The 16842-nt window shown below is 38.2% G+C and overlaps 1 protein-coding gene and 1 long non-coding RNA gene across 2 annotated transcripts in view; one reads left to right on the top strand and one right to left on the bottom strand.

Moving 5' to 3' along the window:
* Positions 1-16842, bottom strand: part of LOC113013066 (copine-9-like) — a 115633-nt gene that overhangs the window by 5409 nt on the left and 93382 nt on the right. Inside the window, exons 15-19 of the mRNA XM_026153657.2 lie at positions 16005-16186; positions 14231-14358; positions 11462-11564; positions 10829-10886; positions 4805-4878 (exon numbers count right to left, since the gene is read on the bottom strand). Of these exons, the coding sequence (XP_026009442.1) occupies positions 4805-4878; positions 10829-10886; positions 11462-11564; positions 14231-14358; positions 16005-16186 (545 nt within the window). The remainder of the gene's footprint in view (positions 1-4804; positions 4879-10828; positions 10887-11461; positions 11565-14230; positions 14359-16004; positions 16187-16842) is intronic.
* The window catches only part of LOC145422921 (uncharacterized), a 131988-nt gene that overhangs the window by 59415 nt on the left and 55731 nt on the right, over positions 1-16842 (top strand). The window lies entirely within an intron of this gene.

The following is a 16842-nucleotide window of genomic DNA, read 5'->3' as shown; positions in this document are numbered from 1 at the left end:
ACCCAATAATCATACCCAACCAATATAACCCCCCCCCCCCCCCCCCCCAATAAAATTATGAATTATCTTGCATTAATAGGCTGTTCATTTTCTTTACTCATTTCAGTTATTACCAGCAAAATAGTAGCATGTTTAATCATCTAGGAATTTACCCAGATTTATTTATTTATTTAGACAGAGATCTTGACCCCCCCAAAGTTCAGCACAAAGTTGCGCCGATGACTCTACTACCCTATTCAGTATGTGAAGCTAGAGAAATAACTGTCTCCTCCATACCTGCTTCATGCCCAGGAGGACGGGGCTTTGGCTGTCCACACCCACTAGTAGATCATTACATGAAAGAACCTTTTAAATACAAGCGCGCTCATGCTCACAGGTATACACACGGGTGCTCAGTGATGGCAGTACACATATTGAATCAATAACAACAAAAAAGCGTGAAATGTAGAGTGAGTGAATATTTTTCCTGCTAAGTGTAACAATCCTGATTGAATTATTGTGGTAATAAGGTTAAAGGCAATCAAAGGATTACTGTGTGCATGCAAATGTGATTACTGCTGCAAGTAAAACAGACTCAAAGACAATATAAGCTATACAAAAACAGCTTTAGAACAAGCGCATAAATTATATGGCTATTAACCTTGTGAGGGGTCAATTTTGTTTTTCATTAGTGCAATGCTTTACGGTGAGAAGTTAAAAATAGCTGCAGTAAAGTGTGTGAAGATTTGTGGATGTGCTCAACAGAAAGACATAAAATGAAGCTCTTGGCTTGACTGCAGCACTTTCACCTATGTTCTACGAAGAGCAAAAAAGCAGATTTAAGACGGATTATGAAAAAAAAATTGAAAGTATCCTGTGGCGGTCCATTGCAATCAAGTGGGACACAGAGCCCTGCTTCCATAAAAGCAGCTGCCCTTGAAGCGGTGCCTAACGAGAAACATCTTTTACTGTCACGATTCAGACCGCTAAAAATCCAGAATTGAAAAATGAGATGGACTCCCTGCTATTTCTATAATAGCCTGTGATTAATTTGTTTACTTGGTTTCCGAGCAGTTGGAAGCTACTGTGACATTTTACATTTGTAAAATATAACTTTGAAGAGGCAGAATCAGACACGCTGGGCCACTTCTTGAACATCTTAATTAAGACTCACGATAAACTTAAGTGCTGTTTCTATAGGTTCATAGTGTTTCCTTTCCTCAAGTATTACGATCTTCCTGATTTGTTAGTTTATATGGGTTTTACAATCCACCACAGGTGTTGGCTACCTATGGCTGGTATTAATTTCAGGGTGATGCTGTGTTTGTCAGACCCTAATGGAGATTTTCAGGAGAGTCAACTTACATTTATTTTTGTTTTCTCACAATATACTTGAAGGAGAAACTTCAATTATCACTTGCCTTTATGACACAGTTCATTGATTTTAACTTGTGATACATATGCACATATCTATGCACTGCACTGCTGAGGAGCATCAACTGAATGAGCCATTAGAGTCATACAGCTCTTCCTTCCTTCTTTATAAACTTACAAAATAGCTATTGTCTCTGTGCTGGCTCAAACAAGATTAGGATGTGTGTTTTATTGCCATAAAATGTGACAATGTTGAAATTAATGCTAAATCACATGGAACAATAAAAAGCAAGACCAACTTTGAAGTAATATTTAGTATTTCTAAACATGATTGCATTTTTTTCCTCTCGGCTTTTAGACGCCATACATATATCTCTTTAAGTGCTCATTTATCATCTTACCCTTTGCTGACTCTTCTTCACTGTTATCCGGAACTTCAACAGTACATTGTTATCAGAGGCCCTTGTATTTACCCATTTATGTTCTCATATCTCTAAAAGGCTGTTCAAAATAACTGTTTAGTGTTGCCAGACCATTCTTCAGTGGGATCACCGCTTATTCTTCACCATACTCTCAGCTAAATAAGTTTCAGAAAGCGCCGCTCTCTCTTGTTGAGTTTGGAATTGGGAATGTTATAAGTGTGTCTTTTGAAAGATGAGGATCTTTTCAGCAACCTTTTGCATAAATAAATATAAACGTTCATGCATTTATAAAGTAAAAAATCTTGGTGTCCGAAAAATCTTATTAATATTAGTATTCGGTATGACCACCTTTATTCTACAATACAGTCTCTCTTAGGTAAGCCGTGTTTTACAGATGGCTGTAGAAACTAATTGGATTACCTGTCTCTTAACCTCATATTGAAGATGATTTAAGCCAAACCTGTTGCTTCTGATTTTCAGTCCAGCTCTTGTGTAATCTGGCCTACCTCAGCCTTTTCTCACTGTTTCCATTCCTTAAGAATGGCTTCTTGACAGCCACCCTTCCCCTGTGCCCATTTCTGATGAGGCTTCAGTGAACAACAGATGGATCAGCTGAAAGGCCAGATGCATCTCTCACGTCCTGTGTCAGGTCTCTGCTGTTTCTCAAGCACATGACTTTAAGATACCATTCATCTACTGTTGACAATTTTTAGACCTATCACATCTTTTTTGTCCTCCACGTGTCTAGTTTTCAAAAAGATTTTTACAGGACACATTGCACACCATGCTGAGATATGCCAATTTTCTGGCTAATAGCTCTTCAGGAAATGACCTTGTCTCTCAAACTGTTATCTTTGGCATCTCTCAGAGATTCAACTACAGAAATGGGAACTAATAATATTTTTCTTTGCATAGACAGTAAAAATATAGATGCAGCTTCCTGTTCAGAAAACTAAGCCATTGTGCCCTACACCTGCATTCTAGCAAAAGGCCACCAGGTGGCGAGAGCTGTGGTTGCAAAAAGACTTCTGGTCCTATAAAAAAAGGAAAAAAAGTATTTCTCTCCCGACCCCTATAAACACTTTGCTTTTGAATTCATTTCTTAGTAATTCATTTTCTCATTTGTTTTGTAACGTCTTAGCGGTGTTAACCCTACCTTAACACCGCTAAGACTTATCAAATAAGAAAAAAAAACAGCTGTTGTTCAGTGAGCAAGCGGTTCCAAAGTCAGACGTGTATCTTGTTAGTTCTTGGAACTAAGACCAGAAAAATTCTTTACAGGGTTTCAAAGGAGTTCAGAAAATAACGGGAGGCATCACTGTAGCTACATCCATCTGTTATACTGTCTATGCTATTCTTCCAACAGCCTGCCAGTAACAAAGTGTCTAAAGATATAGTTTAACACGGGTTCTATGATATTTTTCTGTTATGTGCAGACATAACAGAAAAAACTAAAACAGTTAAAAAGTTAAAAATCACTGAGACAAGGCGAACTACAGAGGGAGAGGTCAAAGAGACCAGACAGCAGACACGAGAACACGACCAGGATCACAAAATGGAGCTATAGTCAACAAAATCTGGGCAAAGGACTAAAGCACAGAATAACAAAATCACAAGTAGAAAGAAACAATTGATCAGATCGCTAACAGCAGACTATAAAGCAAGAATATAAAACCTTTCTTAAAATGAACACAAACTATGAACTCACAAACAACTGAAAAACCCTGAGTCACACACCCGGAACGCTTGATCCTTTTGCTTTACATAAGTAAATATCCAAACAGATTTAATACTGAGGCACATGCCTTTTATAAGTTGCGACTATTTAACACATCAACACATATATTAATATCACCACTTCATGAACGTCATTTTAACATCATTTTCATACATGACATTGATTGAAATGTTCATGTATTTCTTTATTTCTTCCTTCTTTTTGCTGCACCCTTTAGGTTTACCCCATGTGTCAGTCTTACTGCACACCTCACCACTGGCTCACTGTAACACACTTCTCTGCCACTCCTGACTTCCACCGTTCTTTTGTCAGCACCCTATCATACGTCTTCTTTAGATCCACAAAGACTTACTCGATGTCCTCCATCCATCCTCCTCGCTCTCATTTTCTTCAGTCATGCTCCTTAAAACACTCCTTCCATCTTTTCAACACACTTTCTTCACTTGTTAGCAAATTTCCTTCCGTATCCTTAATCACTCTAGCTTCCTGCACATCCTTTCAATGTCTCTGCCGAGCCAATCAATAGAACCCAGTTTAAGCCTTTTCCTTTGCCACTTCTCTCTTTGCTGTACATCTACCTTCTACCCTTTCTTCATCTCACTAACTATCCCAATTTTTATTTGCTATTTTCCTGTGCTTCTTCATTTGAACACTGAGCCTCCCTGTCCTCTATTTTTTGTCTCATTGTAGCATCTTTAACTTACAATATAAAGTGTCCTGAGGTATTAGTTGTTGTTATGAAAATTTGATTGACAGAAAAGAAAGGACCTTTTATGGCTTTAAGTCACTTTTTAATGTTTAAATTGAGAGTTTAGAATAACCACTGTTAATAAATGGTGAATTACAAGATAATTTAAATGTTGCAAATTTTTTTACAGTGAAAAAGAATGATTGATATATATATTAATATAAACCAGTCATTAGCAAAATTACATTTATAATTGATCCTTATGACATTAGTCTGTGTGATGAAATGTACCATAGCTGATGAGAAACAGTAAAAATTACAGTAATGCCTTTAAGCTTTGTAATCTATCTGTTAAAGGTTACCAAATGTTGTTTTTAGTCAAGGTTTTGCACTGACTGATCAGTGATAAGCAAAAGGCATGGATGAGAAACGTCGGCATTGTTATACAGTAAACTTGTGTAATACATATGGATACTGCATACTGTATGAGGCAGTCCCCAGTGAGGGTCTGAGTGTGTGCTATAAATGCAAGCCGTCCTCCACCGGGGGACATAAAACATGCTCAAGACTAACCCGAGGACTTAACCGAATTTCGAGGCGTACCTGAACAATGTCTCTCTCAGCAAGACGCCCTCTTGAGGATACTCTCACCTCATCTCCATCCAGCTCCTCCATAGCTAAAAGGAGAGAAAGAGGCAGAGCGTACATGACTCAACCAAAGGGGGAGAATATAAAGAAGGCACAACACGTTCTTTTGTATTTCACTGTATAATTGCTGAAGCAGAACAAAGCACAGAGGCTAAGAACGGGTACTCAGCGCAGAACTGTTAGAATATTTTATATAGCAAAAACCTCGAGCCAAATATGGAAATGAAAATAATAACTGAAACTAATTCCAGCCACTCAAGAGCGGGACTGAGTAGCTTAAGAATACAGAGCAGTGTTTAGAAGGCAAGTTCAATTACAACCAAACACAGAAGGAAATTTGGAAAAACTTTACAGTACAGCCCATGACTAAGGGCGTAATTCCCCAGTAATTAAATGGAATTGTAATGTGTTTTATATGAAATTACAACATTATCATATGTATGCATGTAATTTACAAGCATGCCTAAAGTCACTAGAATAAGGGGTGACAAGTCATGTTTTACACAAAAGATGAGTACTTACAAATACAGTAAACACATTTAAGTAGTACGTAAGTCATATTAAATATTGCATAGGTTCTTTTTGTTGGCACCCTATCATACGTTTTCTTTAGATCCACAAAGGCTCGCTGTCCTCCATCCATCCTCCTCGCTCTCATTTTCTTCAGTCAGTGCTCCTTAAAACACTCCTTCCATCTTTTCAACACACTTTCTTCACTTGTTAGCAAATTTCCTTCTGCATCCTTAATCACTCTAGCTTCCTGCACATGCTTTCAATGTCTCTGCTGAGCCAATCAATAGAACCCAGTTTAAGCCTTTTCCTTTGCCACCTCTCTCTTTGCTGTACATCTACTAAACTATGCTGTAACTGTAAGTACAGCATCATTTCCTGGTCATTTAATGGGAAACAAAATGTGTCAGGACACAGGTTGTATTATGGAGTGACTTAACTTAGCCCAACGTCTGGATATTTTTACAGGAAATGAGACTGTAAGTATTTTTAAGTATAGCATAAATAAAAAAAGGCCCAACTGAATAATAGAAAATCAATCATGAATATCAACATAAAGAATATGGGGGCTTATACCCTTAGTCATGAGCCTTATTATAAAGTGCTACCTACTTTGCGCCAGGCTGGAGGTGCGACTTTTAAAGGCAATGAAAAATAGCACCTGCATAAAACTCCATATCTTCTATCTGACCAAGACAAAAAGGTAAGGTCGCTACGCACAACTTGAGGATGCAAATACATTTATACAGAATCTTAGGTAATAGGGGGCAAAACCTCCTGGCAAACAATGAAAGATCCTTGGCTGACCATTTTTTAAAAATACATAATTCTGATTTTAAAATTGTTTCCAAATGGACGCTGTGCCAGTATCGGAGACATAACCTCACCGCCTGCTGGATGCCCTTTTTAAACATCCCCTCGATGTCACTGTTAGACTTTGAAGCAAAACTAAGCCTGTGCTTGAGAATTGCTTTATGATATCCTTTCATTCAATTCAATTTCAGTTGAGTTTTATTTCTATACTGACAGTTCAACAATTGTGTAAAGGTGCCAATAACAGAGAATGCCAGTGATTAGACAGTCCCTTTTGAACGGCTCTTGTTGGGAGCATAGAAATCCCTCTAAACAGGAAAAGACTTCCACCACAATCAAACCATCTGCTGCAACCACTTAGCAGGCAAAAAATATTGACATGCAATGAAAACACATGTAAGTGAAAGGAGGGCATTGGAGGAGAAAAGTTCAATGTATTACGTGTCTACCAGGAGCCTGAAGAAACTCTTGGAGCCACATTGTGGATTGGAGAATAATTATTAACCTATTGGGATAACTGCAGAAGGGACTTGACAGCCAAAATAACAAAGTTCAGGCCAATCCATTAATGACGTAACTAAAAATAATGGAAACATCAAAACTGGTTGTGCTACAATGATATAAAACGCACATTAGACAGAGAGTCGCTGTTGTTGTTGCATTTCCAGATAGGTTTGGGTGTAATATTACTAGAAAGATTTCAGGGACAGTCAAAGCAACACAGCAAACACTAACTTAAAATAAAACCTTGATTAATTGATTGACTTAGGCATCAGAAACCTCCCTATAAACCAATGAAAAACAGGAGAATATCAACAAAAAATGGCAGCTCTCCTTTAAAAGCGTTTTCTGTTCACTGTAACCGAAGGCACAGAAACAAAAGATGAATCAGGTTCAATCAGGATGAACAAAACAGAAAGAGAAACATAAGAAACTTGACAAAAACTGGCAAGCAAAGCAAAGGCTAAAGGCACACACTCATTAACACATCGTGCTCTGACAACCAAAATGGCCAAAGGCCTTGAAGTGCAACTTCAGTCAACCTATACAGGCTACCATCCACTGCAGGACTAAGATCTCAGCCAATGACATGAAAATCAGGACCTGGAAGTAGCATGATAAATGGTAAAAGTGCTGGGTCTTATATAGTGCATTTCTACTTTACCTGAGCAATCAAAGAACTTTACACAACGTGTCTCATTCACACATTCACTTTTTTCTATGTTTAAGTTTCTTCTATCTAACATTCACACACATTCACTGCAATGGATGGATCAGAGAACAACCTGGGGTTAGTGTCTCACTCAAGGATATTTAGCATGCAGACTGGAGCAGCAAGGAGTCAAATTAGCAGCCTTACAATTAGTAGATAACCTGCTCTACCTCTGGAGCTACAGCTACCAAAGCATGGTAAACATTAACCATCTATGTCCTCCTTACTTTCTTTTAAGGGAATATAACAGAAACTATAGTGATGTTGTCTCTATATAAATAAGAACAAACCAAGAAAATATTCACTGTATTACAATTAAGAACTTGATATCAACATTTCTAGTTGCTAAGTGGTTGTCATTGTGCAGCCAAATAACACCGTCTTCATAGCGTGTGCAGCAGCTAGCACATCCACACTCTGAGGTTCTATTAAATCAGTTTGACCTCGCGACCTCCCAGCACGCCTGAGTACTTTCACCACCAATCCCAGCATTTGATTCCTTAAACAAGTAGAAAATAATGGGCCGTCCAACATAATGAGGAGACTTTATGTTGTCACACCCTGTCGAGCAGTAACACACTCACACACGCAAACAGTTCCCACTGAAAAGTCATTCATTGATTTGTGGGCTGTAAGCTGCTTGCACACTTGAGTCCATTGACTTTCCTCAGCTATTTTCTCAGGAGGGGTCAGAAAGAGCTGGTGTACATAAAGAACCAATTATGACACAGCTGCTTTTCCTGTTCGAGTTCCATCAAGACAAGCAAAATTCAAGTGCTGTTTGTCAGATAAAACACCACATCTTTGTGCCTTTCCAAAGTCAGGCTCGTTGAATTTTATTAAATGTGTTTGGAGTTCAGATTTATTCTGTGCACGGTGCTTGTGGGAAGATCTTGCTCAGCTATATATACATATGCATACACATTTACACACTGCATACACATGCGCACATATGTACACATACAAACACGTGCTCAAACAAAATAAACAAAATCTCAGTGACTCAATCAACTTTTCCTACTCTGTTTTTTATGTGCATTTTGGTGATAAATATTAACGTTTACCTCAACAAATGCCTTCTTTGGAGTAAAGCCAAAGGTAAATATTATTTTCTCACTATTGGATACTTTGTTTTTGACATTACATATAAACAGAAAAACTGAAAAAATGGAGGCTGACATTACAAAGTCTGACTTTTTTGTGGTTTTGTTTCAAGAAAACCTAATCTAGTGTTATTAGTGGGGTTTTTTTTTATTTTTATTTTGCTTGTTTTGTGGAGACGCTCATAGGGCACGCACACAAAACACTGTTAAATATAATTAAATATAATTAGAGATTTGATCCTTACCTAGTGTTCTGGTCAAATTTGACCTGTTTTGACATTTGACACCAGCAAAAATACAGAGCATTTTATTTCCCAACGCCTAACATACCTACGATTTGTCACGGCCCAAGGTGTCTCATAGTAATGCTAAAGGTACCCTTCCGCGTCCTTTTGAGGCGCTCCAGATTGTCCAATAGAATGCTGCTTGCAGTGGTAACACGCTTAAAAGAAATCTGTATCTGAGTGACTTCTAACCCCTAAGTGTTTGATTCAGATGTATTTCAATGTCTATTTATACACCCACATACAATTTACAAGCATACATCATTCAAGCTGCAGCTCTACTGAACACAAGCTGCTATGGGTGCATCATAAAAAAGAGAGAGGAAGAAAAACACTGTGCATTGTCTTTTGTAGCTGAGGGTAAAAAAGTATTTTTCCAAGAGAGAGAAGGTAGAGAAAGAGTTATTTCCTGTTGCTGTAGCAGCAAATGTGCCAGAAAATGAGGGCTGCCAGTACCTTATCTTCAAGCTCAGGTCTGTGAAGGTAAGGTCTCTTTAGCTCATTATAAATGAGACCAAAGCTTGATTTGTAGTTCTCTTTTGAATCCTGCATTGAAATGCAGAATTGCTCTAGTATCACTAGTAAAACTGAGCTTATCATGTTGGACTTGGAGCTAACTAATATTGGACAATCATTACTTTCACTAATGCAAGAGTTAGAGAGAGACGACTTGAGAACTGCCTAAATCTATACACAGACTGAGAATAATAGGTTAAATCTTTGTATAACTGTACATATGCTTTTTCTTTTTCAAAGTTACACTACAGCAGAGAGGAGACCAGAAATAGAGACACAGACACATGACACACAGTAATAGCTACTGGAGAGATGTAGAAGAGGAACTGTTGAGGTCTAACTCCCCAGTGTTTCAACAGCCATGATCCCATACATTATGTATGTGTTAGTGAGTGTGCTGGTGCTTTCGGGATGTGTGCATATGAGGCTGAGAAGAAACAGCACCACCACTAGAATTAGCAGGACAACAAAAAAGACTGGGTGAAAGACTTTTAAAAGACGATGTGATTTCATAGGTGCAGGTCTTGCATCACGAACAGCTCTTCTAATCTCTTCAGATACCTACAGAATGGAGTCTTGTGTGTACTACCAGGCATCGTATCATTCAGCAGACCAAAACAATGACTGTTATGCCATTATCTGTAAGAAATGCTCAAAACAATAGCAGCACATAGAGTGCATGGAGTAAAGACAGCTCTATCAAACATGTTAAATAAAGCTGCTGTGGCTATCGCGAGTGCTATTTCTTTCACATGAGGCTTATGTTATGTAACGTTCCACACAGTGGCGAGGCCACTGATGATGTAGCTGATTACCAGTTGATGCAGATGATGGCATTATTAACAGTAGGTCTTAAAAACATGACAATGCAAAATTTGCAAATTAGTGTATGAGCGTAACGAGGTTAGCACTGAGATTTGGGACGCACAGGAGGCTAAACAGCTTTCTCAAGAAAATGCTGTCCAAAAGAAACGATAGAGTAACTGAAGTCCTTTGTCACATTATCTAACAAGTAACCCTCCAAAAAAACAACAAAAAAACCTATGAAATATTGGTCGGTAGGTAGAGCTTGCTGGCTGCCTCTCATTTTTTCACAATCTCTCAAATGTCATGGGGCTTTTATGGTGAGTCTGAAGCAATCGCACAAAAAGATAGGTGAGGAGCAAAGAGACAGGTTGATACAGATTTCAGTCAAAGGCTTATAACTGGTTGGGTTTTGCTTCTTTTTTCAGGCATCTTATAGTAAAGACAGACAGGAACTGTTGAGGAAGAGGAGAGGGGGAACGACATGCAGCAAATTACCAGGGCTCAGCTGCTGAGGGGCTGGTCATCTGTCACATAATGAGTGAGCATTCATCCACCTCTATGAGGCAAAAAAACTTCTTTGCAATTTTTATGGGCAAATTGAAAATGTGCATAAAAACATGGATGGAAAATCATCTACTGTGACATGGAAACAGGCAGGATAGGCCTTTTTTTCCACCTTCACATTTAGCCATAAAATAAATAATAGACCCTGTTAGTATACCCAAACACTTACCATCAAACTCAGCCGGCCCAACACCTACGATGATAATGGAAAGAGGGAGTGATGCCGCCTGTTCAGACAAAAGGAAAGATGATCCACATTAACTCATTAGATTTTTAAAGCCACGGGTGAGAAGCAGGAAATTAAATGTTGATTCACACTTGTTAAACGTTTTATCTTGTTTTGGGTGAGGCTATTAACCTGATGCAGCAGCCTACATTTTGTGATTTAAAGTAATGACCTGAGAAATTTACTTTGCACTGCGTGATGGGTAATTAGGATGAAGACAATAACAGAGAGCTTGCTTTTAATGCTCTACACTGTGTGCTTTGAGAAACCTCAGAACCCAACCAAACACTGCTTAAAAATTAATTTGATGGGTTACTGAAATTACTGACCTCTTCAAACACTACGTCAATAAAGATGAAAAAAACTCCCCTCTGTTCAAGAAAAGCTTCACTTAGAGGCTCTTACCAAAGAATGCTAATCGTTTTTATCCAAACAATGTAAAAACATTATCTTCACCCCACATGCAGGAGAGTCAGTGGGGTCACAGAGGGCTGTTATTCATCAGTACGCCTGCAGCTTTAATTTTTAACACATGCATGCAAGGGAGTTGTATACATGTGGTGTTTGTTTACTCACATTGACCACAGCCTCTTTGGTCTGGACCATGTCAGATATCACTCCATCTGTGATCATCAACAGGACAAAGTACTGAGAGCCATCTGTAATCTCTGCTGCACAGCTGGGGAATGTGCATAGACAGACACACGGACACCCACGCACACACATAGACACACACATAGAAATACACAGGTTAAAGCTAATAATCTGTGCAAAGAAAACATAAGAAGGCCTGTCTGTTTTCGGGGCAATGAGCTGCAGACGAGACTGATTCAAGCTTTGTCAAAAAAGACAAAACAAAATTTATTGAGAGCTTATATAGAATTATTAATGCTCCTGTAGAACATTAATAAATAATAATCAAATAGTCAAATGCAAAAACAGACAATTATAAAGTACCAGAGTGAAAGTGATCGTTCTGTCATAAAACGTGTCATCCATTCTTTAAATTACTGCCATGTTGACTATTGCTGTTGGATACATGCTTGCCTTAGTCCCATAGGAAACTGCAGTTTCAAAATATAAATGCAAAATATAAATTCTTTTGAATTGAAATCATGAATTACACTAAACTTGAAAATGTCAGCTTCAGAAATTTCTTTTTACACATTTTGAACTGATAATAGATTTGAAAGTTTCAAACAGCTTGCCTGGACACAAAGACCACTTAAATGGCCCGTTTTCTACTTTCTGTTGTAGATGGTAAATGAACTGGTTTGGACTGATTTAGCACTTTTCTATCTGAGCACTCAAAGCGCTTTACACAACTTGTATATTCACCCATTCTACGCTGTTTCTAAGTGCTTCCTATCTAACATCCTCTTTCCTCACACATTCATACTCCGATGGATGCAATGGAGAGAAACATGGGGGTCCTTTCCCAGGGATACTTTCCATAAAGACTGGAGCACACTGTGATCGAACCATCAACCTTCCAGTTAGTAGCTGACCTGCTCTACCAGCTGAGAAACAGAAAAAAGATTAATTTATATTATCCTGAGCCTCAATTCATCCTCTGTGTGAAATAAGGCATTTTAGCTTCTATTTTAATCTCTACTTTATTTATGTTAAAGTAGATGCTAATGTGGGACTAGGCTCTGTAGCGCTTACAAAGGGATACACTAATAAATAACTTTTTTTAATAACAAAAAAATAAATAAATGCTAAAGTTTTGCCGATACCTAATATGACCGATGTTTATGGTGGATAATGTTAGCAAAATATGCTTGACAATGACTACTATTTCTCTTACACAATCCTGCCTTGCTATAACACAATACAGACTTAAACTATATATAGTTACTGCAATAAAAAGTGGACTTCATATCTTTCACCCAGCATAGCGACCCATCCACTCACACCCTGAGCCAGAAACCTTTTAATAATAACAAGCACCCCAAAGATAAAATCCTGCAACCACGCTTCTCATTTTTCCACTGCTCTTCATTCCCTGTCCATCATGGGGAATGATAACAAAACAAGAGTATGTACTCACATCGCTAAAGATCAACTTTAACTCGATATGAAGTCAAATGAGTTTCAAGCTGGATGTGTCTGCGTGTGTTTTTTACCTGCTGCTTGTGAATTTACTGTTAGAGGGAAGAATCTATCACCACTGACTTCCCTGTTTTGTGTTGATGAAAACAGTATAAATCTGTGTCAGTCAGTGTTTCTGTGCCTTTGTGTGTAATTGTGTGTGGGTGTGGTGTTAATAAATGGGATTGTAGCATACTGCTAGGATGATTTTGTGAGTATGTGAGTTTTTTATTTATACTCTCTTAGCACCACTTTAATGCCTTCTGCTGCTTGGCAGGTGGCATTCCAACACAGGGTGGGATATATAAATGACAACTGATCATTCAGTGCACGTAAGTTTTAACGTCCAACATTCTGTTCTGCTCGAACAACCAGAGCAAAAACATGCAATTTACTATGGCAGCAAAATCTTTTTCTTTCCCGTTTTTTTGTAACACATCTAGGAACCACTTCAGAAATAACGATGCAGGATATATATAACGGCTATTTGCACAAAGAATCTTAACCTTGAAATTCTGAAATACTAAAAAAAAAAGATTTACACATTTCCTGTGTCTCCAGTGCTTTTACTTTTTGAATGTGTTTAAGTGTCAAAGTCATAAAAAATATTGATACAAAGTGACAATATGTTTTTTTGTCATTTGTTTAGTCTTTGACTCCACTGTTATTGCCTTCATCAGATTTCAGATAACACCAGGATGATGTACAAACATCAGATTGATCAGTACTGGTACTTACTGAGGACATCAGAATACCAGATTTTCTTAATTCCCCTGCTCATTTCAACTTTAAAAAATGCCATGCTGCGCAAATTATACATGCGATGAACCAAATAGGTGTCCATAGAGCTACAAAGCCCAGGAGCCTAGACTTACTGTTTTTTGCAGCTTAATATAAGAGATTATAAAGATTTTTTTAATTATTATATATCCCTGTATAAAAAAATGATATTTAACTCCTCATCACAGCTGTCTCCTGTCTAAACTTCTGACCTCCAAACTTTCACAAACAGCATTGCACATATATATATAATCTTAATGCTACTCAAATTCATAGCTTTCTCCAGGATTTACAGTTATTAAAAACTAATTTGATGTAACTACGCACACCTACTACTTAAAAATATAATATTTTACCGCATACATCCATCTTGTTTTTTTTTTCCACTGTTTTCACTGAGATTTGAATTTGAATGCTAATCAATAAAATCAAAATCAAATCAAAAAATCAAAATCAAATCTTCAAACTTACTTTGCTACTTTGTTGATAACAGGTGCAAAGTTAGTAGGTCCATACAGCTGCACCGCCCTCAGGCTCTGAAAATAAGTCTCCAGGACTCCCTCGATGCCCACACAGTTTGGATTATCATTGTCACCATTCTGCAACAAACAGCAGACATTGCCCTTATGAAGTATGCAGTGCACATATAGTGTATATTAAATATTGTACACAGGCTGGATATGCTGCTGTCAGCTTTGATAAAATCAAATCTATCTACATTTAACTGATTATAATCTGATTAGATTCATCACTGGGTGATGAAGCTCATTTAAAAAGAGAGTACACACATTTACAACCTGAGTCAGTTTCACTCTTTAAACTAAAAAACTGGCTACTTTCTCACATAGCTGCCCAGCTCCGGCACAAGCAGCAAGTATCCAGTTTTAAAGGTTTCAAAAACACATACAAATGTTAGGAAATGCACTCTGTCCTTGAAGCATTCATCAACATGAAACATGAGCACAGATAGATATTTTCTATTCAAAGTTTCCACATCATGTCACATTTTTAAAGAAACCAGAAGGACAAAAGAAACTTCTTTTTTTTTTTTTTTTACTACCTGCAAGTCATTTTTTACCAGATTTGATGCCTGAGACTTGTGAAACTGGAGTCATGGCACTGCGTGTTATATTCTGCACATTCACCCTTTTTATCAGTGATGGAATATTTTAACTAACACTGGAGATGAGTTACATGTTATGTGGACATCAAAATACTACTCCTTTGTCACTACTACTTCACAACACTAACTATAATCACCCTGAAACCAACAGCAGATGGACCAGTGTTAAAGAGCTAGCAAATGTTAGCTAATCCGCTCTCATCATTTTTTGTAAATGTTTAAATGCTAACTACTTTCTTGTCCTTTTCCTTCCAAACAGTAATATTACACAGGAACATTCCAACCAGTAACATAGTAAATAATACATACAACAATCTGCACTTTTCTCCCATCCTGGCATATATGTAAACATCACCAGCACGCTGCTGTTTCAGTGGTTACAAGGTCCAAGAACTTCAGTTGTTCTTTTAGTTTTTTGACATATGATCCAAAAATGCATGGTTGGAAACAGATGGGAAACTGTCACGTCTCTGTTCCCGTTATTAACCAGTTTTAACCAGCGTGACGAAAGGCATATGGATAAAAATGCCAAATGTTAAATCACTTTGATCAGCCAGATTCCCCTTGCCAACTTTTTATATGCGGTGATTGCATTCACTGCAGTGTCTTTGGGGGAAAAAAAACATTTTTTAATGGAAAGGACTGTTGCCCTTGTGGTCTTCAAACTGAAAGAGCTAAAACACTCTGGATCATAAGAAGTGAGATCAGTTAAATGCAAAAAACATTGTTACAGAAAGAAAACAATAGAATCAAAGAAAAATGAATGCATTTTTTTTAAGTAGTAGTTATTTCTAAGAAGTTTTCCTATTTTTAAAAAAAAAAATCCTGCAGTTGTCCTGTCTGTTGAAGCACTTCTGTAAGACCGCAGCAATCAATACTTTCACAGCACAGGTATACTTCAGCTTCATAGCCACTGATTTTTTATTGGTTTGTCCCCTCGGGAGGGAGCCGGGAGGAAGTGGAGCGGATCCTGAGAGATTCCTGCTGGCAGGCAGATGAGCCAACTTCTCAACTTGTACAAACAGCTGGTGTCACGGCCGCATCTTCTAGTCCAGCACACCCTGCCACAGATGAACTGTGCATATTTGCCTTCTACATTTAAACTGTGCGTGTGTTTCTTACCAGCGGGAACGCGTGGGAGATTTTGCCATCGGGGGGCAGCTTAGCACCGAAGCCATAGGCAGGAAAGAGCTTATCGCTGTCGTAGTCCTGGATAATTTCTCCCACTGCTTTCAGTGCCATGGCATATGCATTCATTTGGTACGGACTCATATAATGGAGGGAGGTGGGCTGGGATGGGTTACCTTAGAAGAGGAAACACACATGCACACAGAGCACAATGTGAAGTGAACAGTGCCTCCTTCTCTCTGGTTTGTTTTCATCTGCAAAATACAAGCAACACTAAATCACCAGTGGAAAACTATGAGATGATCAATGCCAAGAAAATACCATATGTTTCATCTCCTTCTTTCAGGTTTTCCCGATGCAGCAAACAGAGACAGGCTATGGCTGTGATGAATTATGTAAAGACTTGTGGGTGTACCAGTAAAATCTGATAGTTGCAGGGAAAGAAGACACTTTTTATCTCTGGAAAATCAAAGACTCACGGAAACAGGATTTTGTATGGGGAATTAAGGAGTTTATGCAATCATGCTAAATGTCTTAAGAAAATGCATTGGTATTGCTAGCGCTGTAATTATTGCACACATATAAAGATCGCAGAATGTGACTAAAAGACAGCTCTCTCTTTGCCCCCTTGGGATAAGGTGGTTTGGACTCTCTCTTCCATTCTAAAAAGAGTGCCCTGCTTTTAAAGGGGATGAAGGGGAGGGGTATGGGGGGGTGATTTGATTATCCACGACAGATGCCTGCTCCCCACACACCCACTGATAATGTATTCCCCCTAATCCCATCAAGCTCCCAACTGCGCTGCAGGTGCACCTCTGGCCATGAAAATACC

This window comes from Astatotilapia calliptera, chromosome 20, assembly GCF_964374335.1.
Source record: "Astatotilapia calliptera chromosome 20, fAstCal68.1, whole genome shotgun sequence".
Lineage (NCBI taxonomy): Eukaryota > Metazoa > Chordata > Actinopteri > Cichliformes > Cichlidae > Astatotilapia > Astatotilapia calliptera.
The sequence above is the reverse complement of the archived record's forward strand: the minus strand, read 5'-3'. Positions and strand labels throughout refer to the sequence as shown.